Genomic DNA, 23049 nt, shown 5'->3' on the forward strand with positions numbered 1-23049 from the left:
GATGAGGGGCGCCTTGGTGGCTCTGTCAGTTAAGCGTCGGACTTCAAGCTCAGGTCATGATCTTACGGTTCGTGAGTTTAGCCCCACATTGGGCTCTGTGCTAACAGCTCAGAGCCTGCAGCCTGCTTTGGATTCTGTGTCTCCCTCTCTCTGCCCCTCCCCTGCTCACGCTCTCTCTCTCTCTCTCTCTCAAAAATAAATAAACATTAAAAAAACAATTTAGAAGGCAAGATGAAGTTCAGTTCTTTCTGACGCCTTACCCTAAGCTGTCCTTGCCTTTGGGGGATGGGGAAGGAGCTGGTAACCTCTCTGGGCCCTTGCAGTTCTAGAAGCCAGCTCATATTTACAACACAGCTTGACCACAACCAAGAGCTGTGGTGCCAACATTAATAAAGTATGGAGAACGCCCAGTGATACTGATAAAATTTGTGAGTTTGTTTCATATATATATATATGAAATATATATATGAAATATATATATGAAATATATATATATGAAATATATATATGAAATATATATATATGAAATATATATATGAAATATATATATATGAAATATATATATGAAATATATATATGAAATATATATATGAAATATATATGAAATATATATGTGAAATATATATGTGAAATATATATATGTGAAATATATATGTGAAATATATATATGTGAAATATATATGAAATATATATATGAAATATATATATGAAATATATATATGAAATATATATATGAAATATATATATGAAATATATATGAAATATATATATATGAAATATATATGAAATATATATATATGAAATATATATATGAAATATATATGAAATATATATATATGAAATATATATATGAAATATATATGAAATATATATATATGAAATATATATATGAAATAAAAAATGAAATATATATATATATATATATATATATACACACACACACACACACACACACACATACATACTCTGGGTTATTCCAGAAAGGATTGGAAGTCCTACTGAGGAATATCTGGGGTTGCCCCACTGTTCCCACCTGTGATATTGTTAGGGTAAAAACTCAGGTCTTGCAAGGGCACTTGGGTGGCTCAGTCAGTTAAGCGTCCAACTTGGTTTCAGCTTAGGTCATGATCCCACCGTTTGTGAGTTCCAGCCCTGCATCTGACTCTACGCTGATAGCGTGGAGCCTGCTTGGGATTTCGCTCTCCTTCTCTCTCTCTCCCCATCCTCAAGTCATGCTGTCTCTGTCTCTCTCAAATGAATAAGTAAAACTTAAAAAAAAAAAATAAGGTCCTTCACCAAACTTTATGTTTCTGTAGGAGTCTCAGAGTAACAAATTTCTTTTTCTGCAACAATAAATGTATATACCTGCAGAATATGGATTTACCATGAATGAAAAAATATTTATATCCCACAAAAGCTAAGAACTTGTAGACTTGAATTTCTCTTACAGACTGTTGCAGCATTTCATTCTAAATGTGCTTGAAAATTTAGTTTTCTTTCTTGTGTGTACAAGTAATAACCACTGACTTGAATGAGAATTTATATATATGTTTTAACTTATGAAGAACAGTATACATATCTACATAGCTTACATTTACCTTCATTCTGTGCTTAACCAGTTGAACTTTGTCCTCATTGAGTGCTTTCACAAAACCCAGCTCCTTTGTATGGAGAAAACAATAATTTAATGTGTGTTCGGTGCAGGGCACAATATTAAGCAGACTAAAATGTCTAGATGTAATTTAGCTTATCGGAACCTCTTTTGAAAATGTTTAGCCTATAAAATAAGGCTCCTGCAAACATTTTCCAGGGATAATTTCAGAAATATAAACTACATTTGGAAAACTTCCTGCCTCTAAACCTGAAAAAAAAAATCCTGGAAAAAAAGAATTCACAAAACACAGCTTAGCAAGTTGTTCTATCAGACAATTATAATTTTCTGAAATTCAATAAGCCACAGTGGTTTATTGGTCCCTTGGTCATAGCAAAAAATCCACTGAAAAATCCACTGTGACCATGGGTAACTACTACTGTGGGCCTCTTCCCTAAAAGGAAAAAAAAAATGGCCTACTGCTTGAAAGAAAACAAGTAACTTTTTGTTTTTCAGTTTTTTTAAGATAAGAATAGAAAAAAGCAATTTGATGCAATTTTAGATTTGAACAGAAAAGATAATTTATGGCTTACATGAAATATTTCTTAACCCAATATCATCAATAACCCTAACTGAAAGATCCAACAAAAACTTTTCAAAGCTTGTCTTAATCTCATGGACGCATTCAGCAGCACTGACCACTTTCTGTGGAGCCATTCTGGCTTCTGTGACTGAAATCCCCTTGGGCTCCAGGTACTCTATTCTTTTTAGATTGCTCCTTCTCAGAGTCCTTACCTGACTCTATTTTCTCAGTTCAGCCGTAAAGATTAGCAGATTCCGGGATTCTGTTTATAACCTCTGAATGCTCTGAGCGTATACACCCTCTGAACGCTCTGAGCAATTTCTTCTATGCACCAATTTTTAAAATCTGTTCTCTCCAGCCTTGATCCTAATTCTGACCTCAACATTTGCATTTCCATGTATTTACAAGAATGTTTTACGTATTTACAAGAACTTTCCTGTGTTTTCTACCTAGATATGTCAAAGGCACCCCAGATTCAACATTTCCAAAGCAGAACTTTTGCCTGGTCAGTCTCCCCCACAGGGGTGGATGCTATGAAGATATGATTACTCACTCTTTAGTCAAGTGACTTACTAGAATGACCTTTTAAAGCACACCTCTAACTCTAAAATATGTATCCTTACTTAACAGCTTCATAGAACTCCAGATTTATAAGCATGTTACATATTATCTTTTTTTAAAATCCAGATAACTAATGTGAAGTCAATGGGAGACTATAATTACAAGTATAACACAGATACTGAATGCACTAACTCACCAACACAGCATTATTTAATTCAAACAGGAACAATCAGACGAACATCCGATTTATACGTAATGTACTGTAACTGCACAGACTGGCACTTGAAAGACTTGACAGTGGAACTGGAGAAGGTGAACTTTCACCAATCCACAGGTACTGTAGTCATTTCAGCAACTGCTAGAAATGCCAGAATGTGCATTGCAAAAGTAGGTTCACCAAGCTGCTATTTCATAAATTATTTAAAATTCAAATAGTGATGTCTTGTCTCTTGATGCATTATTTATCTTTTTTTTTTTTTCCAGTAGACTCCACATCCACTGTGGAGCCCAGTGCAGAGCTTGAACTCATGACCCTGAGATCAAGACCTGAACTGAGATTGAGTAGGACGCTTAACCAACTGAGCCACCCAGGTGCCCCTATAATTTCTTAATAACAGATTTAGGTTTTGATTTTACCATAGTTATTCTTAATTGTGGTCTATTTCAGTGAGTCAATAATGTAGCAGCAGTATTCTCAATAGTAGAACGTTTGGAGTTAGGAAAGATTCTAGGAATGTGTAACTTCCATTTCTCTTCGATTTTGAAATTCCTTTTACAGCAATAGTAAATGAATGACCATCAAACCTACCTATACTTTCATACCCTCAGTCTGGGTATATTCGCCATATCCTGAAAGCAGTCATTCCATTTTTGGGTGACTCTAAAGTTAACAAATACTCGCCCAGATTGAGCTGAAATAGTCGTCTTTAAACATTTACCGACCATCTGGAATCTGTCCTCCTTTCCAACACAGAACAAATGCATATTCACTTTCATGTGAGAAAGTATAAAGGGGTAAGTCCTAAAACTGTGGCAGCTATTTTATGACCAGTAGGAGCTGACCAATAAAATCACAGAAATGCCAATCCAGCACCTTGACCTTGTAAAGCTGCTGAGTCAAACTTAAAGTCAGTGACCTTCTGGTTTTGTTATGTAAACAAGGAATGTCTTTGAGTTGAAGCCACTCATCATTAGGACTTTTCTTACTTGCAGTAGAATACAATGGAACTGACATAGAATGGTTGTAACCATTTGACTGTACTTCTCTGGGGATGTGGGAATTTGTCAAGACTTTTCTTACAGTGTGGGTCCTGGAATAGGCACTGCTCCAAAAATCTGACCAGGATCTGTGCCAAAGATTTGAACACTATCCATCACTACTGTGGCCTATTATGTTGCTAGTAATTTAGACAACTACATCATATTTAATATGTGATCAACTAAACTGTTTTTCCCCATAAACTGTAAAATCCATTATGTATCTTGTACTTAGACAACATACCTTTTTTTAACAAAAATAAGCTTGCAATGAATTCAGTACACACAGGAATTAGATTTCTATTCAATGTGCACTATGTGACACAGCAACAATCTACAATTGTTGACTGTAGGTTCCCTTGTAAGAGTGGCAATATATTGCTAAGGAAATATAACGATGACCTGGTATATAATGATGATAATGAAATAATTATGACTGCAACTATAGTAGGGAAAGCTCAAATAGACCTGTGTTCACATGCTTCCCCCGCACCCCCAACTTCCTTGCCTGCTGCAGATATAAGCAACTTAACTTCTATAGCTGTAGTTGACTCTTCACAGGGTCAGGAAGTGGCTGTCCCTTGTTGCTCCCTTCCTATTCCCAATTTTTTCACTTTTCTTGCAGAGATAAAATTATTTCTGCCTCGAAAACTTTCTTGATACATGCCTTAAACCGGAGAGTTAGTCATCTGAGGCCACTCAAAGAAAGGCCATCTTAAGTATCAAGAAAGGGGAGAAAGGAAGAGAGTGAACAGGCAGCATAGAAATGCAAAAACAGGATTGCTGGAACCAACCAGAAGAGATTGAGAAGCATAGTTCACTCAGCCCCAGAGCAAAAACACATCTTCCCTGTCCTGGGGCTCCAGCCTATCTTCACTGGTAGGAACATCGCTTGGCCAGGGGAAGAGAGATGAAGAGGTTCTGGGCTCTTGATCAGAGGCTATCGGGACTTAATTAAGATCTACTATCTTTTAGGCTATAAGAGATATATATGTATACATCAGAAATTTTTGAAAATATATAAATACGGATTTATGTATTTGGGAAATATGGAATTAGAGAAATACAAAATCACTTAAAATGTTAGCATTTAGCATATAGTTTCAAAAAAAAAATGTTTCCAGGGGCTTTGGGAGAGGGGGCACCAGTCAATAGATGTGTGAGATTTCAGAACTTCTATCACCTTTGGTTCCAGCTCTGATCTTAAAATACTAGAAAGAAAATGATGGGTCTCAGAGAAGGGGAACCAGGCAAGTGGTTGATATCATGTGGCTCTAGATTCAGTAGGGTTGAGTGAGATCCTCTTTCCAAGTTGTCCAGCAGATTAGCCATGGTCAAGAGGAGGCAAGAATTCTGGACTTTTTTTTTTTTTTTCTGAGCATAAAAGCTACATTTGGATGGTACTGACCTAAGTAGATGCAGCATGAAACAATGAGGTCTCCAGCACCATGCCTTAAAAACTTGAATATACAAGCAAAGTTAGTATTCTCAAATAGGTAAAATTAAGTTTAAAACAAAACAGAACAGAACAAACAAAAGAACTCTTATGAACTCAAAAGAACTCTTCAGAAAGTGGAGGGAGATTTTTTTTTCCTTCCTAAATGATTCTAGTATTTACTTTGCCTCTAAAGGTATACATCTGGAGTGAGAGGACAAATGGCTCTGCACACCAATGCTTGTTTCTGTTTGGCAGCAGTTGCTAAAATGAATTACTAAATCCTTTCCTTGAAAAATGATATCAACTACCAAATGAAGAGAGTTACCTCAAAACTCACTGGAGCACCTTTGTGGTCACAATTTGCTAAATGAGTCTTTCCACTTGAGGTATAATGTAAAATAGTAATAAAATGAAATTATTTTACAGTGAGTGATTATACTAAAGCAATGTTACAATTTATACAGTCGGAACAGAGTAGCAACCAGTGATTAGCTCGTAACTACTTCTGAAATTACACTTCTGTTGAATATATTATTACATGTAGCACAGTGACAGCCTGCAATTGTTAACTTCATGTGGGTACTTTTTATAGAATAAATCAAAAGCCAACGACTTCACAAATGGTCATTTGTTTCTGGCAGAGATTTGGGGACTGTGTGGGTGTATGAAGCTAATTTCTATGACAAGGAAAACCAATTCAAAGAGAAGAAAGCAGACTCTGTACAAAAGCATCTGTGTTTTTTTATAGTCTTTGAATATTCATATCTGTATCTTAGAAACCCCTTAAACACGTCCATTTAGTGAGTCTTATATAATTTCATACTTGGTGGTAAGCCAAGGCCAATTTGTTAGCACTGATGATTGATTTGCTGTTGGGGGGCTGGAGGTCAAGGGTCAGAAAGTGTCCCTCATGAATACCAACCACAGCAGCTGCACAGCAGAAGAATCCTGGGGATCAACAGGAATGCTGGTGGCCAAGAAGCCAAAGTCTGCCCCACTTCCACACCCATCTCCCAGTGGTTCCTGGCTGGTGTCAGAATTAGAAAGTCTCTGCCACATGCTGCATTCAGTGCTGCGTTCAGTGACTTTACAGTGTTTCACCCTTTGAGGAAAACCACTTTGCCATTATTCTGGTGCATTATATCTTGGTGCAGATAAAGTAAGGCAAACCCTGATTTTTTTAAATGTTTATTTATATTTGAGAGAGAGAGAGCGCGCGCACGTGCGCGTGTGCACGCGGGGGAGAGGCAGAGAGAGAAGGAGACAGAATCCAAAGCAGGCTCCAGGCTCTGAGCTGTGGGCATGGAGCTCAATGTGGGCCTTGAACCCACGAACCATGAGATCATGACATGAGCCAAAGTCAGACGCTTAACCAACTGAGCCACCCAGGTGGCCCAGGCAAACCCTGATTTTAAGCAAAACATAACAACTATATAAATTGAGAGTTGGAAAGTCTTTTTTGCAACTAAATCACACTATTCAAGATAAGATATTTAGCCCAATACTAAGGCTCTTAGTGAACAAGTTATCCATTGTCCCTAAGATTCAGTGGCCTGAGACAATGCTGAAAAGTAGGCATGGACTTTGCTGAGTCTTTCCAGGTGTGTTCACTCTAGCCTTCGACCAGCTCAGGCTACCTAGTTCTGACATGCTCCTAACTCTTAAAAGACTCCAATGATGCTCCTGTTTAGAACTTAGCAGTCCCTTCTCCAAAACGTAACCTTAGCTCAAAATCCAAGATTTTGGTGTGGAAACAAGGACGTTGTTATATATATCATCATCTATACTTGACTTTTAAACTACCTGGAATAATATGATCATCAATAGTCACAAAAAATCAACGGACTAATTTGTTATTTAGATATAGACTTAGCAAGTGTGTTAACAATGTACCTTAATTCAGAGCATAGTATAAAATCATGTTTAACAGAGTAAAACACATTTTAGTGGAGTAAAATTTTCAAGGTTATATCAACATAGGGATTTGAGATTTTCTTTATAAATGCAAGAATACATTTATAATTACAAAATACATCACTTACCTCCTTCCACCTATTGGCTTTCCATGAAGGGCATCTGACAGATCTACAAGCTTTGTGAGTTCGAGGTTTCTGTAGATGACTGCAATATGTTTCTTCTAATTTCCCTTGGAACTGGTCAATGCAAAGCACCTCACGGTACTTTAAACCTTTACCACAAGAAGCTGAGCACTAGAAAATAAACACGAATATACTTGATTCATTTTATTTGACTAATTTATCTTCAAAATATATAAAACGAAGCAATCAAAACATCATTGCTTTCTTGGATATTTCTAACTGTAGAGAACTTAAAATTTGTCCATCTGCCCTGGACCATCAATGGACATTGAAGTACATTGACGGACATGAGCTATCCATTAATTCCATAAGAAGTAGTGTCTACAGGGTACCAAGCATTCTTCTGGTACATAAATGGTTTAGATCCCCTAAGGTTAAAGAGTATCTGAAGCTAACTCCGGTTACCACACATGAGCATTTAAATTTTGTATAGTCATCACTATTCTATTTTTAACCCTATATGTTTTCCACACTGCAAAGTATGCTTAGGATGTATAAAGAAAATGCAATGATTTCTCAATGCAGGGAACTGTGATTGAGAAAGGAGAAAACTTATTTTTTAAGGGCACTCCAGTTCAGGTTTGTTTTCTGCATCAATCTGGAAACATATCTCTGTACAATCAACCCTCCAATATATTCAGTAAAAAGATAACTAAAATCTCTGTAAAGATGTAAGTGAAACAATGACTTCATTTTTCAGCCAGTTTCCATTTAATGAGTGAGGCCAGAGCCATGTTGTGGAAAGAGCTTGGGCTCTTTGAAAGAGCTCTGCTTCTTACTACCAGGGTGACTCTGGGTGCATTTCATAACCTGTCCAAGACTCAGTTTCTTCATTTATAAAATGGGAATAATAATACCAATATTACAGGCTCATTATAAAGATGAGATAAAGAATATGAAAGGTCTAATCCAGTCCTGTTACATACAGTACGTCCTCAATAAATATTAGCTTCCTTTTCTACTGTTTTCCTTTACATGGTTTCAGGATGTTGGCAATTTTCAGCATAATATATGTACCAGAGAAAACTTAAGACACGGATTCCAGACAACTCCTATCATACCTCTGAGACAGCTGTTCACATATGGTTTCATTTAGAAACATACACTGAGTTCTGAGAATATTAGATAATATATTATATATTTTATCTATAGTTCAAAGACTGTGAGACTATCTAATACAGACTATTAGATGCTTAAAATATTTTAAATTAAAAAAACAGTTGGGGGATAATTTATCATTTTATATGATCTGCAATACTATATCTCATTTGTGTAGGCAATTGATTTAATTCAGTGCCTTGATTATTAAGACTTATTATCATATCTGAAATGTCACTTACAGGTCACTTAGAACACACTTAATTCTGTGAAAATCCCTAAGGGAACTTCGTAACTTACAGTGAGTATGCATTCTTTCCTATTGACCTTCTCTCTTGGATCTAGCTATATGCTCTGTTCTTTCTGACTTGGGTACTTCCCTGTTTCTTGACTTCACTATCTGTTTTTCAAAGAGTATGTTATCTTTTATACCAGAAACATTACATATTATTGAGCATGAAGCATATATCATCAGGAAGTATATATACATGTTCACACATGGAAAAATGTTTTTCTCCTGAGGTACATATTATTATTTCTAAGCTTTAGATCTTTAGAACAGAAGAGCATTCATTACTCTTCCTGTCAGCAAGCATTACTGTGGATAATTAAGATCAACACAATTGTTCTTATGGAAGATGTAAAAATATTTGGTAACTTATTTGTTCTATTATTGAGTTTCTACTATATACCAAGAGTTGAAGACACAGATTCATTAAACACCTTTTGCTTTTGCCCTTTACTCTCAAAATATTTATAATCTAAATGACACATACCACCTATTAAATCAATTATACCAAAGTAGATCTACAGAATATTAAACCCAATAAAAATCAGAAAAAAACACAAGTCATAAAGACCATTAAAATAATACAATAAAAATTATGGATTTAAGAAATTCTGAAAAGTAACCATTCCTTTTGGGATGTTTGATAAGTACTCAAGCAAGGAGAAGGTGATATTTAAAGTCAGTCTTGAAGAAGTAAGCTTGTCGATGGACAAAGATGGATGGTCATATATTTGTTTAGTAAGTCTTCTCTGGACATTGCCCATGTGTCTGTTTTGTAAAATTCTGAGTTTTAACAATGCCAAGAAATCCAAGAATCACACAGTAAATATGCAGCTGATTATTGATATTTCTGATAAAAATGACCATTCATTTATTAAACTATGTACCATAAGAGGGGATACTAAAGATTCTACTTTAGAATTCAGCGATGTATTTCCTCTACGAGCAATATCTATGAATGGAATGTAAACTCAGACATTGTAGTGCACTATCAAAGCCAAGATTATTCTTCATAAAACTGAATAATGTCTCCTACTCTAACTCAAGATCGTCTTTCTCTTCATCATTATTCTAATCTTTAACCAAGACTATTATTAAACATAATTTTAAACATTCTTTTGGCTCAAAAACTGACAATGGTTTCCTATTGCCTTCAAAAGTAAATCAAAACTTACATTCTTTTTTGCTTTCTTGATCCATTAAATTTCAGTCAACATACCTTTCTGACCTTATATTGTTACTTTTCAACACACACCTTTGCTCTACTTAGGCATAATACAGTAACTTTCTCTTTAATGTGACATATTCACTCAACAAGGGTGCCTAATTCACATTATTTCCTTTTACCTCAATTAATCACTTCCTTTGATGCTTGCTAAATGTGATTTATCCTTAAAGGTCTAAGTCAATCCTATGTCTAAGGTAAATACATGTCAATCTTTCACTTCTCTAAATTCTTCTGAGTCTCACTCTGGTTTTAGCACTTCATCATTTTCTACTTTTGTCACATTCTTTATCTACCCAGACTTCTGGAGGTCAAGGACCTTTTAAAGATTACCCACATCACCCACAAAAAGGCAGGTAGAGTAAATATCGGCTGATTAATTGATGTTGATCTTTGGTGTAAGCAATTCCTTTTGTTTTTCTTAAACTCTAAGGTAATTTATTAACACATTTTAAATTCCTTGGAATGTATTTATTGGTTTGTAAACACAAAGTTCTCTAGGAAAGACAGACATAAAGCACAAAGAATTGCAAAATAAATTATGCTTGGTTGCACTTTTAAAGTAGAGCTCTTTTTCCTCAAGATTTGAAGGGGAGTAAGTATATTATTTATCAAGTCTGATGAATTCTATATGATGATTTAAGTAGAAGAGATCATGTTATGCAAAGAATCATGTTTTAGCTGGAATGAGGTTTTCATAAAGTGAATAACTAGTGAAATGCTACCCTCTTTCTTGCAAACCACAATACATTCTGAGTTGCAAAGATACCACAAATTGGCCCACTTGATAGGAATACTCAAACATGACAATTCTTTTCTTTGGTACTCAGCAAATTTTTTTGTTTGTTTTTCTCTTTTATATTCCTGATACCATCCTACTCCCTTGAGATTTTACTAACACTGTGTATTTTCCTGCATTCTCATCAAAAGAATTCTTAAAAATCATCCCTATTGTTCTTAGTTAACATAGTGTTAAGTTCTGAGATATTTTCATAAATGCGGTGGGATAGTAGAAATAGGATACAATCTACTTCAGAAGTGCTGACATTAAATACAAGTAACCTGAACTGCCTATTCCCATAAACTAGGTGAAGACAAATGTCTACCTAAGGCAAAAAGAAAATTTGAAACAAATACAGGATTTTCAAGCTCTAAAAATGAAATACAATCTCCAGAGTTGTGCAGGTTGGATGGCACTTTCAATTCCAAGGTGGAAAGTTGGAATTAATCATTTTAATATGACTCACTTTGTAACAAGTCTATTCTTGTTTTTAAAGTTGTACATAATTCCAGAATAAGACTATTTTTAATATTTGAGGCGTGGGTTATTATTTTGTTTGTAAAGATATTATAAAGGAGGGAATTGACAGTTTGTGACAGATGTTGATTCTAGACACTTACATTGCTAAACAAAATAAGGAAATGAAGTTTACTTAACTCCAGTTCTCGGAAATGGAAAACATCACCATCAGGTACATGAAATGGTGCTCAACATAATAATCAGGGGAATACAAATTAAAAGTACAATGAAATATCACATCACTCTTATTGGGATGACCATAACCAAAATAATGAATAATTAATTCTGGTGATGATGTGGAGAAAGGAAACACACAGTGCTGTGTGCACTGCTGGTGAGATTGTAAACTGGTACAGCCACTACGGAAAGATAGTATAGAGAATCCTCAAAAAATTAGAAATAGAACTACCATAAGATCCATTTCTTTTGAGAATTTATCCAAAGGAAATGAAAATACTAACTTCAAAAGATACCTTCACCCCTACATTCATAGCATTATTTACAAAAGCCAAGACATGGAAACAACCCAGGTCCATCAATGGATAAATGGATAAAGAAGTTATGGCAGGGGCACCTGGGTGGTTCAGTCGATTAAACAGTTTTGGCTCAGGTCATAATCTCAGGGTTAGTGGAATCGAGAACCACATTGGGCTCTGCACTGATAATGTGAAGCCTGTTTGGGATTCTCTCTCTCTGAGCCTCCCTGACTCGCATGCTCTTTCTCAAAATAAATGAATAAACTTAAAAATAAAAAAAAAGAAGCTGTGGCACACATATATACAATGGAATATTATTCTGCCATAGAAAGTGAGAAAATCCTGTTATTTGCAACAACATAGGTGGACCTTGGGGGCATTATAAGTGAAATAACTCAGAGAAAGATACTGTATGATCTTACTTATATGTGGAGTCTTAAAAAAACAAAAACCAAAAAACTCAGAGATAAGATTTGTGGTTACCAGAGGTGGGGGACGATGAGAGGGAGGAACTGGAGCAAAGTGATCAAAGGTAGAGACTTCATAAGTACTAGAGATGTAACATACATCCTGATGACTATAGTTAACACTGTGATAATATATACAGGAAACTGTTGAGAATAAATTCTAAAAGACCACAAGGAATTATTTTTGCTTTTGTTACTGTGTCTATATGAGATGATGAATACTAACTAAACTCACAGCAGTGAACATTTCACAAGAGAAGTCAAATCATCATGCTGTACACCTTAAACTTCTGTACTGGTGCATGTCAATTATACCTCAATAAAACTGGAAAAATTGGATGAGGTGAATTTTTGCTTTATTTCTGGCTAGCACATCATCTGTCTCCTGACAGCAAGGTCCGTAGTCATCTGCCGAAATTGTGAAAGCTCATAGCCATATGTCTGGGAGTCATATCTATCCACTTACTCATTGTATGGCAGGCATTAGCCCATTTCCTCAGACAACCCAGGAAAACCTACAACCAGGTAACAAAAGCATTCACGCAATCATTTTGTTTTAGAAGAGCCAAACTCCCAGGAACACAATCGTTGCACATTACAGATCTAAATCTGAATGCACTTTATTACAAACCAGAAATCACTTCCATTACATGTGACTGAAGAAGCATCAAACTACTATGTATAAAATGGTGGGATTTAAACACAATGATGGCAAAAAATATAATCAGGTATTAGAGTGTCTCTTGAAATAATTTGAGAGAATTTAGTTGTGTGTTCCTTAGCCTTAAAGTGCCAGTTCTAAAAATATCAACTAATTTCTCAGTATAGGAACATGTATTATTTATCTTTGATCTTTTGCAAAACTGAACTGTGTTATGCTTCTGTAGCAAAGATAAAAATTTTTAATGGGAAATTTTGACCGTAACTATTTGGCAGGAGACTTTTTAAATTTTTTGGTAATTATATGATAAATGTCCTTACAACACTATCACAAAACAAGATTGATCTAAAAATAACATAATAGAGAAATGAGTTTCAGATCAAGACAGACCATAAATTAGATATTTTGTGGAATAAAACACTTGTGTGTATGTGTACATGCATATATGTCTTATCTATTCTTTTTTATTTTTAAGAAGCCTGTAGCATTCTTTAAGTAAAATGAGAAGGCTGCATCTGAACCCAGGAACAGCATGGTTTTTGAAATCTTCAGGAAGCCAGTAACATCTACATATCTAAGGGTAAAGCCCAATTTCAGTAAGATTTTAGATGAGTTTTATGCAACCACTCTGTAATTAGGGGCATGCCCTACATTGGTAGGACACTATTTTAAATAGAACTCATCACAGAAGTAACACATTAACGTAGTTAGAATAAATAGCCAGACTATAGAATAGGCTTAAACGAACAAAAAAAGGCAAAATATGCATAGTGAGAGTGGGGTGTTAGCTCTGTAAAATAGTACTGCTACTGTTCCTTTAATTCAATGCATATGTGCACTAAAGAGTAAGATACTAAATCTATCAACAGTGACCCTATTCACAGTATTTCCTGAAAGATTATACATAGAGTTTCAAAATTAAATGGAGTTTGAAAATTCTTTTTAACCTGTTACAGACATTCTTTGATTATACAGCTTTAATAAGCCAAGACAGCATTTGGTCTTAAAAATAATCACTACTGAATATGAAATATTTCATATTCTATTGCATTGCTTCTGATTAATTTAAAGTTTGCAACTCCAGACATTTAAATTTTTTTTTAAGTCAGATTCATTTGCAAAAATGTTTTGAGTCCCAACTTAAGGGACAAAGAAACACATTATTAACAAACATATCCAGCAAACTTACATTGCATTCATGTCATTGTAATAATTATAACACTTTTTTTAAATGTTTATTCATTTCAAGAGACATCGAGAGAGAGAGCTACAGAATCCAAAGCAGGTTCCAGGCTCTGAGCTATCAGCACAGAGCCTGACTGGGGGCTCGAACTCACTGACTGTGAGATCATGACCTGAGCTGAAGTCAGTGGTTTAACCAACTAAGCCACACATGCACCCCAATAATTATAATTTTAATTTCTATTTCATGTTCTAAATTATTTTAAATATACATATTGTATATATTTATGTACATACACAATGAATTCATAGTTCTAAGCTAATATCTCAATTATATTTCAATATAATTAATATTGTCAGTTATGACTTTGGACAAGTTTTGTGATTATTTTCACCTTCAAATATAAAACCTGAAACAAAGTTGCAATCAATAACTAATGCAAATACTTTACAGAAATTTTCACTTATACGATATTATTTTATACGTATAAAATATCAGAAAATCAGAAGGAAAAATCATCCCAGTGACAGATAACTATAGTACCCAATCATCTGATTAGTTTTCTTCAATAATAAGATTTGATGAACAATCATTACAAACATGCCAACATTAGTTATTGAACTCAGGTTTATTTTGCTGTAAGAGTAAATGTAAATTTTTAAATTTTTATTTAAATCCAAACGAGTTAACATATAGTGTAATAATGGTTTCAGGAGAATTTAGTGATTCCATCACTTACATATAACACCCAGTGCTCATCCCAACAAGTGCCCTCCCTAGTACCCATCACCCAGTAAATGTAATTTTTATTCAAAATGTAAGCACTATCTATAGTTAAAAACAAAACAAAACAGGAAAAACTCTCAAGTTTAAATTTTGTAATTTATTTTCTTAGCTTTCTAATAGTATAGTTGTGTGTACTACAAAGGGGTAATGAACATTTCTGATTCTTCTATAAAATCTGTTTAGCAATTAGAACTCATCTAAACAGTTCCTTGGGGTCATCATTGTAAGTTTACTTTTTCTTAATGTCTTTATACAAATCACAACAACTAGGACATTACTTTTGTAAGATTGTATGGCACATTCCAAGATGAAAACCCCACTCTTGTCCCCTGGGAGCCTACATCCAGAGTCATGAGCACCTGCCTCCCTGGATGGAACAAACTAGAAAACTATTTAGTGTGGGTAGACCATAAAAAGTTTAGAAGGTCAGAAAAATGACGAAAGCATACCTTTCAAAAATATTGACTTTTAAGGCATTGCTATGGTAACATTTATAAAATTCTTAAAATCAAGTGTCAGCAGAATAGCAGGATTTACCATTTCAAGTTTCTACAAATGTTCTGTGCTAGTTGTGGGAGTTAACAGAAATAAAGCCAAGAAGTTTGCTTTTAAGTAGGGTTATAATGGTCTGAAAAGGACAGAGAACTCTCAGATGAGAAATAAAAAAAGATCTATGAATGCTTTGATAAGGAAAAGTCAGAGTTGAAATTAAAAGAACAATACCCGTTGAACATATTTACATCTATTTATCATATGTAATAAAAGTTGTGAAGCAAGAATGTTTTAGGGATTAATTTTAGTGAATTTAAGCTAATTTCAAAATTATCTTAATTAGATTAAAATGAATTCTTTGTGTTAAAATTTAAGGTGGGGTTTAATAGTTTTTACTATTGGGAAGTAGAGGGTAGAATAAAAGGGCATGGGATTTGGAATCAGACACCTACATTTGAGTGTCCATTGTCAGCTGAGCAACCTTGGGCTAGGTGCTTAACCTTGCTGATCTTGTTTTCTCACAATAAGATGGCAATGATACCCACCTCAGGGTAGTTGTGAGATTAAAGGACAACATATGAATAACCTAAAACACTGCTTGACACAAGACTCAAAATGCATATTAAACTTCCATTCCCCTTTTTCTTCCTTTCCTAATCCTTAGGAAATACAAACTGGTGAAAATACAATCTATGGCATGGATTTCTCTATGAAACACTTGAATAGAATATGGAGGTTGTTCAAGGCACATACATTTAGAATTCATTCAGCGATGAGATAGAAGGATAATCACCCCAATGGAATTCCAATAAGATTCTATCTTGTTCTCCCTGTAAAACAAACTCTGCTTACCTAGACACTGAAAAACACACCAGACATACCTTAAGTTATTGTCACAGTGGGCATGAGGTAGAGAAACAGGAAGGGAAGGCAAATAGACATCTGGTTAAAAAAATAAACAACCAGATTCAGTTAAAAATGGTGGTGTGACCATATGTATTCATTTCCCCTCCCTCAATCCCACAAAGTCAGAGTGAATCAAATAGATTTCAGTAACTTTGGAAGATCTAAAGAGGATGAAGGGAATGAAGAAGACCAATAGGAAGGAAGACAAACTCGTACCTTCAGGGCCAAGAGGCTCAGCACTGGATACACTACTCATTGGCCAGATCAGAGGCTTCTCTGAAGAAATTAAATGGGGTGGGAGGTGGGGAGGGAGCCTCTTGAATTGGAGATGATTGATGAAAAAATAATGGAATTCCACACGTTGAACTCTTGAGCCTTACTTAGCCTCTCTGCCCATATTTCTCTTGCTCGCAGGTAGGGCATTAGAGGGTCCTTCTCTGAGAAACTGGATCTCCAAGATAACAGACCTTCAGGAACTGACTGACAGGGAAACTCAGTCATTAAACTCTATGCAAATGCAGAGTTTCCAATCAATTCTCTAGTGCCTTATTTTTAAATAATAAGGAGCTGCAGAAAATCATCAACTTTTGGAGGAAAACGTCAATAGGAAAACCAGAAAACCACTCCCACCCTCACCCTAAAGAAAGTGTATGAAGGTTAAAGAGATAATCAGGAATTGCCCCTCAAAAAAACTGTAATTAATATAAGAAAATAGATGTTGTATGGAAGAAATAAGAGTAGAATACTATGACCCCAAAGCAATTAGAATGGAAAGAAAAACCTCTGATAATTAAAAACATAACTAAAATAACTCAAGAGAAGGTATAGATATTGACAGTTTCCCAGTGTGTGAAACCAAATGACAAAGATAGAATAAAAAGAGAATTAGAGGATAAATCCAAGAATACCAACCTTCCACTAGAATGAGTTCAATAAAACCACTGCATAGAAATTATTTAAAAAAATACAACCAATTTTCTGATTACAAGTATCCTTAATGTTAGGGCCCACAAAATGGCTAGAAAACTGAATTTTAAACATATAAAGTCACCTCATCATGAAATATTAGAATGACAGGGATAAAGATACCAAAAGCCTCAGCAACAAAAGTATAAACATAAGGGCACAAAAAACAGATTAGATTTCAGAATCACTAGATCTCAATAAATAGGTCAGAATGCTAGAAGATGCCTTACAAATTCTAAGGTAAATTTTATTTCACTCATGTGTAAGATCTAAGAAACAAAATAAAAAGATAAAACAAGACAAAGGGAAAAAAAAAAAAAGCCTGCACACCAGACTCTTAAATATACAGAACAAAATGGTGGTTGCCAGAGGGAGTGGGTGGGAGAATGGGTGAAAGAGAAAGGGGATTAAGAGGTACAAACTTCCAATTACAAAATACGGAAGCTACAAAAAGTACAGCACACTAATTTGAAAAGATATATGCACCCGTATGTTTACTGCAGCATTACTGACAATAGCCAAGATATGAAAGCAGCCTAAGTGTCCATCCATAGATGAATGGATCAAGACGTTGTGTGTATACACACTAGAATGTTACTCAGCTATAAAAATGAATGAGATATTGCTTTTGCAGCAACATGGATGAACCTAGAGGGTGTAACACTAAGTGCAAGAAGTCAGACAGACAAATACCATATGATTTCACTCATATGTGGAATTTAGGAAACAACAACAAAAAAAAGGAGACAAAAAAAACCCCACTCAAATACAGAGCATTGGTGGCTGCCAGAAGGGAGGTGGGCGGGGGGATGGGTGAAATAGATAAAAAGGATTAAGAGTACGCTTATTGTCATGAGTACTAATGTATGAAATTATTGAATTGTGTTGCACGCCTGAAAATATAACACTGAATGTTAATTATACTTAAAAATTATGGAAAAAAATTGAGGGAAATTATTTCAAACTAGAATTCTATAGCCATTCAAATTATTAATCAAATATGAAGATTGATTAAAGCTTCAGGTTTACAAGATGGAAAAGTGTTCTGTCTCATTTTTTTTTTAATTTTTTTTAATGTTTATTTTTGACAGAGAGAGAGGGAGAGACAGAGCATGAGTGGGGGAGGGGCAGAGAGCGAGGGAGACACAGAATCCAAAGCAGGCTCCAGGCTCTGAGCTGTCAGCACAGAGCCCGATGCGGGGCTTGAACTCACAGACGGTGAGATCATGACCTGAGCTGAAGTCGGATGATCAACTGACTGAGCCACCCAGGCGCCCCCTCATTTTTCTTAAGAAGACATGGGTAAAAGTGTTTCAGAGAGTAACTTTCTAAAAAATTTTTAAATGTTTATTTTTGAGAGAGAGAGACACAGAGCGTGAGCGGGGCAGAGAGACAGGAATCCAAAGTAGCTCCGGGTCCTGAGCTGTCAGCAGAGCCCAACCTGGGGCTGGAACTCACAAACTGTCAGATCATGACCTGAGCCGAAGTCAGACTCTTAACTGACTGGGCCACCCAGGCGTCCCTAGAGAGAGTAAATTTTAAAAAGAAATATGTGAGGCACGAAAAAGTCAAAATTGAAGATGAGTGAAACGACTTTCACAGGATCAGAGACTGGTACGACAGGGTTAAGTCCAGATGAAAGGAGGAAGATTTTATTTTGGAGGGAGATCTCTGCAACAAGTCTAGGTAAAAGGAAATATCTGGGCATTTTAGAAAAAAAATGTTCATGGAGATTTTACATACCTACCTGTTCAGGTACTTGAAAGAAAGAATAGTGATTGAACGTTAAAAATCTAAGCAAATTTTTAAGCAAAGCCAAATTAACTCCAGGGAAATTAAAGAGTTCTGTAAGAAAGGAGTACTTCAAAGTACACTACAGTGTAGACACTGGCAGAAGGTGTAGTATTAACTGAAATTTATTTGGAAGATAGGCTTATAGGATTATAGAATTATTGGTCATTTAAGAGAGTTAAAGTCTTGGGGAGCCTGGGTGGCTCAGTCAGTTGAACGTCCCGACAGGTCATGATCTCACGGTTGACGATTTCGAGCCCCGCATCGGGCTCTGTGCTGACAGCTCAGTGCCTGGAGCCTGCTTTGGATTCTGTATCTCCCTCTCTCTCTGCCCTTCCGCGCCCCCCCCCCCGCCCCCATGCTCTGTCTCTGTCTCAAAAATAAACATTAAAAAAAAAAAAGTTTGAGAGTTAAAGTCTCAACCTCTATTAAATGAAGCCAATAGGTGATGTTTTTTGATGCATCAAGAAATAGCAGAAAAAGCCTATTAATTGGAAATATGGAAGAAAACAAATCAAAGGATTTAAAGATTATTTCTGGGGCAGGAAACACTGTACCAGGAGATAGCTTTTTTTAATCAACATTTTAGCACCATATCTTAACTATGTACACATGTCACATCAATAAGACTATTCAAAACTATAATCAGTGATATTTGGCTCATTAATGGAGATTAAGGGCAAACTGGAGAGTTGTTTCTAAAGGTATGTTCTAGAGCTCTAGGTCCACCCTGTTGGGGACACTAGTAGGTACTTTATAAATACATAGAAGACATACTTCTTGATTTACTTGTGATATGAAGTTGAGAGAACTTATTTAAAAGTCAGATATGAGATTTAAATTAAAAAACTAAAAAAAACCCTCAGATATGAGAATTAAAGAGTAAATGAATTGAGGCTATTAGGGAAGAAATAAAAGTACATCTTGGCTTAAAAATATTTACTGCTAAGGATAAAATGATTAAGACAATCATCACATGTGATACATATAGCTTTATACTGATGTAGGATTGGTATAAGAAAACTGGGGGACTACTAAAAACAAATTTGAGGGACACCTGGGTGGCTCAGTCAGTTAAGTGTCAAACTCGATTTCGGCTCGGGTTATGATTCCAGGGTCATGGAATCAAGCCCCACAGCAGGCTCCTCACTAAGCATGGAGCCTGCTTAATGTTCTCCTCTCTCTCTTTTCTCTCTCCTCTCTCCTTCCCTCCCTCCCTCTGCCTCTCCGCTCACTCATGCTAAAATAAAACAAATTTGATGCAATACTGAATATATTGGGTGCAACATTCACACCAAGGGCGGCATTATTCTTTACAGCTATTCCTTACAGTTGACCATTTTGCTAACAAATTCTAAATGCCAGATTTTGAGAGTAATAACAAAGGAGACCGGGATGGTTAAATAGGTACATTTAACCAGGAGAACAGATGAATGGTTGTCTTCAAATATTTGTCCTGTGGAGGAGGAATTTAATACATTCCTACTTCAGTGTGCAGAAAGAATTACAGGTGAATATTTCATATATATCAGTCTCAGCTCAAAATGAAGACCAATCATACTTTTCCTGCGTTGTGCAGTATGGTCTCCAATTTAAAGATTCGCTAGACATGAAAACTATGTATACTTCAGTTGAGAAAATTGTTGAATTTATGCTTCGTGTAGAAGGATAAAAAAATTGGAATTCTCTCCCAATTTTAAAGATGTGATACCAAAAAAAAAAAGAGAAAGTGGTTTTCAAATATTTTAAGAATCACAATTTAACTCTTTAGATATGTATGTAATGGATTGATAAAAAGTCTATTATTTGCTCAAATGAGAAGATGCAAACTTCATACCTGAATTATTGGGCATCTTATTACTGAGCATCTTTGATAAGAAGAATATGCCATTCTTTAGTTCTCAAGAATTATTAAATAAATCTGGTTTATATTGCCTTTTACTATGACATCAATTACCTGAATGAAATCCTGACGTTATTCCCAGGCTTCAAAATATCAGTTTCTGAGAAAATAGGCTTCCAAAAAGAATCTGCTTTTTATTATAACCACAAGCTAAGATCTTTCTAATTTCTCTTTTAAGTTCTCTAGAGTTTTCCTGAGCATTAAAAATATATGAAAAAACATTTTCCCAATGTATCAGTGAGACTTACAAGTTTTCCCCATGTTTTGACTTAAAAACTATAAGATATTCTCATAGTTGGAAAGTGACAAAAATCTAAATATTTCATAAAATGCAAAAAAATCTTCAAAGCTGTCAATATAAACCATAATCTTAACTGACCTACATTACTGTATCTAAATAAAGGGAATATCTTAATAAAATTGGATATTGGGATGATTTTCATGCATAAATTTATGATAAATTTATGCATAAATTATTTTCTAGCACAAATAGCTAGAATTCCTACCAAAATATGCCCACACATTAAAGATGTTGAATTATAAGAATACTAAACCTAAGAACGGAAGCACATTGATGTACTAAACAAGTGAATAAATACTATGTCGAGAAAAACTTGTGAGCAACTGTCTATGAAGATCTTTTAAATATGCAATCTGTTTTATCTGAATGAGATAGAGTTGAATTTTGTTCTACAAAAATAACACAGAGGAAAGCTTTATAACAGAGCTCTTTCTTCAAGATTTTTGTTGTTGTTCTGCTGCTGTGGGGTGCCCTGTGGATAAACAGAGATAAGGGCCTCTTCCTGGTTTCACCTGAAATTGAGAACTTGCCAATCTCAGCAGAGAGGCTGGAATGGAGGTGGGAGCCCATATGAGCTACTGTGTTTGAGCCTGTTCCCTGACACTTAAATGCCGGGAGTGAGGACGGAGCCATGCCTGATTAATTTCCATATTACTAGACGTGAAAATCTTGCCAAAGCCCAGAAATCAACAGTAAAGAACTTTCCATCAGATGGAAAAATAGGAACTCTCTCTGGTGGCAGAATAGGGAGTCATTTTTTATTAACGTGGGAGTATAAATTTTCTTTTATTCTTTCATTCTCCTAAAAAATATATCATTTACACAATATAATTTGCATCTTAATTTACACTATATTTTTTTTAATGTTTTATTTATTTTTGAGACAGAGACAGAGCATGAACGGGGGAGGGTCAGAGAGAGGGAGACACAGAATTGAAACAGGCTCCAGGCTCTGAGCTGTCAGCACAGAGCCCGACGAGGAGCTTGAACTCACGGACCGCGAGATCATGACCTGAGCCGAAGTCGGCCATTCAACCGACTGAGCCACCCAGGCGCCCCTACACTATCTTTAATTCTTACCCTATACTTAATGGTCTAATTAATCATACAAAACGGTTTCTGGTTCTACGTATCAATTATATTTGGGTTTAGGATAAAATCTACTGTAACAGAATAAAACTTTCATAAATAGATGTTTATACCCTGAAAAAAATTACAAGCTAGTAATAGAAATACTACTGTGAGTCTTGTTCTGACAATTTTAATAATTGCACCAAAGTTACGTTCCACGGAAATCTAAATGTTTGATACAATATTTTCAATTATGTATATTTTGGAACTAGTGTTGGAACTATAGTATTTGCTGTTAAATAAAATCCCATTAAAAGGAACATTTGTCCCAAAAATAAATGCTAATCATCTCTACCTGTTGTAATGAGCATTGGGTATTGTATGTAAGTGATGAATCACTAAATTCTGTACTTGAAACTCATATTGTATGCTAACTGGAATTTAAATAAAAATTTGAGGAAAAAACAAAAAAAATATAGCTCAAAAAAAAAGGCATTTATATCTGCCCAACTTTTTGGCCTTCTCTAAAATTCTTACATATGACTCATATTTTTATCAGCTCATAAAATGTTTAATTTATAATTCACATAAAGCCTTATTTCATA

The 23049-nt window shown here is 35.2% G+C and overlaps 1 protein-coding gene across 1 annotated transcript in view; it reads right to left on the reverse strand.

Moving 5' to 3' along the window:
- The window catches only part of ADAMTS20 (ADAM metallopeptidase with thrombospondin type 1 motif 20), a 171295-nt gene that overhangs the window by 36706 nt on the left and 111540 nt on the right, over positions 1 to 23049 (reverse strand). Inside the window, exon 29 of the mRNA XM_042990808.1 lies at positions 7473 to 7640. Coding sequence (XP_042846742.1) covers positions 7473 to 7640 — 168 coding nt within the window. The remainder of the gene's footprint in view (positions 1 to 7472; positions 7641 to 23049) is intronic.

The sequence above is a fragment of the Panthera tigris genome, chromosome B4 (assembly GCF_018350195.1).
Source record: "Panthera tigris isolate Pti1 chromosome B4, P.tigris_Pti1_mat1.1, whole genome shotgun sequence".
Lineage (NCBI taxonomy): Eukaryota > Metazoa > Chordata > Mammalia > Carnivora > Felidae > Panthera > Panthera tigris.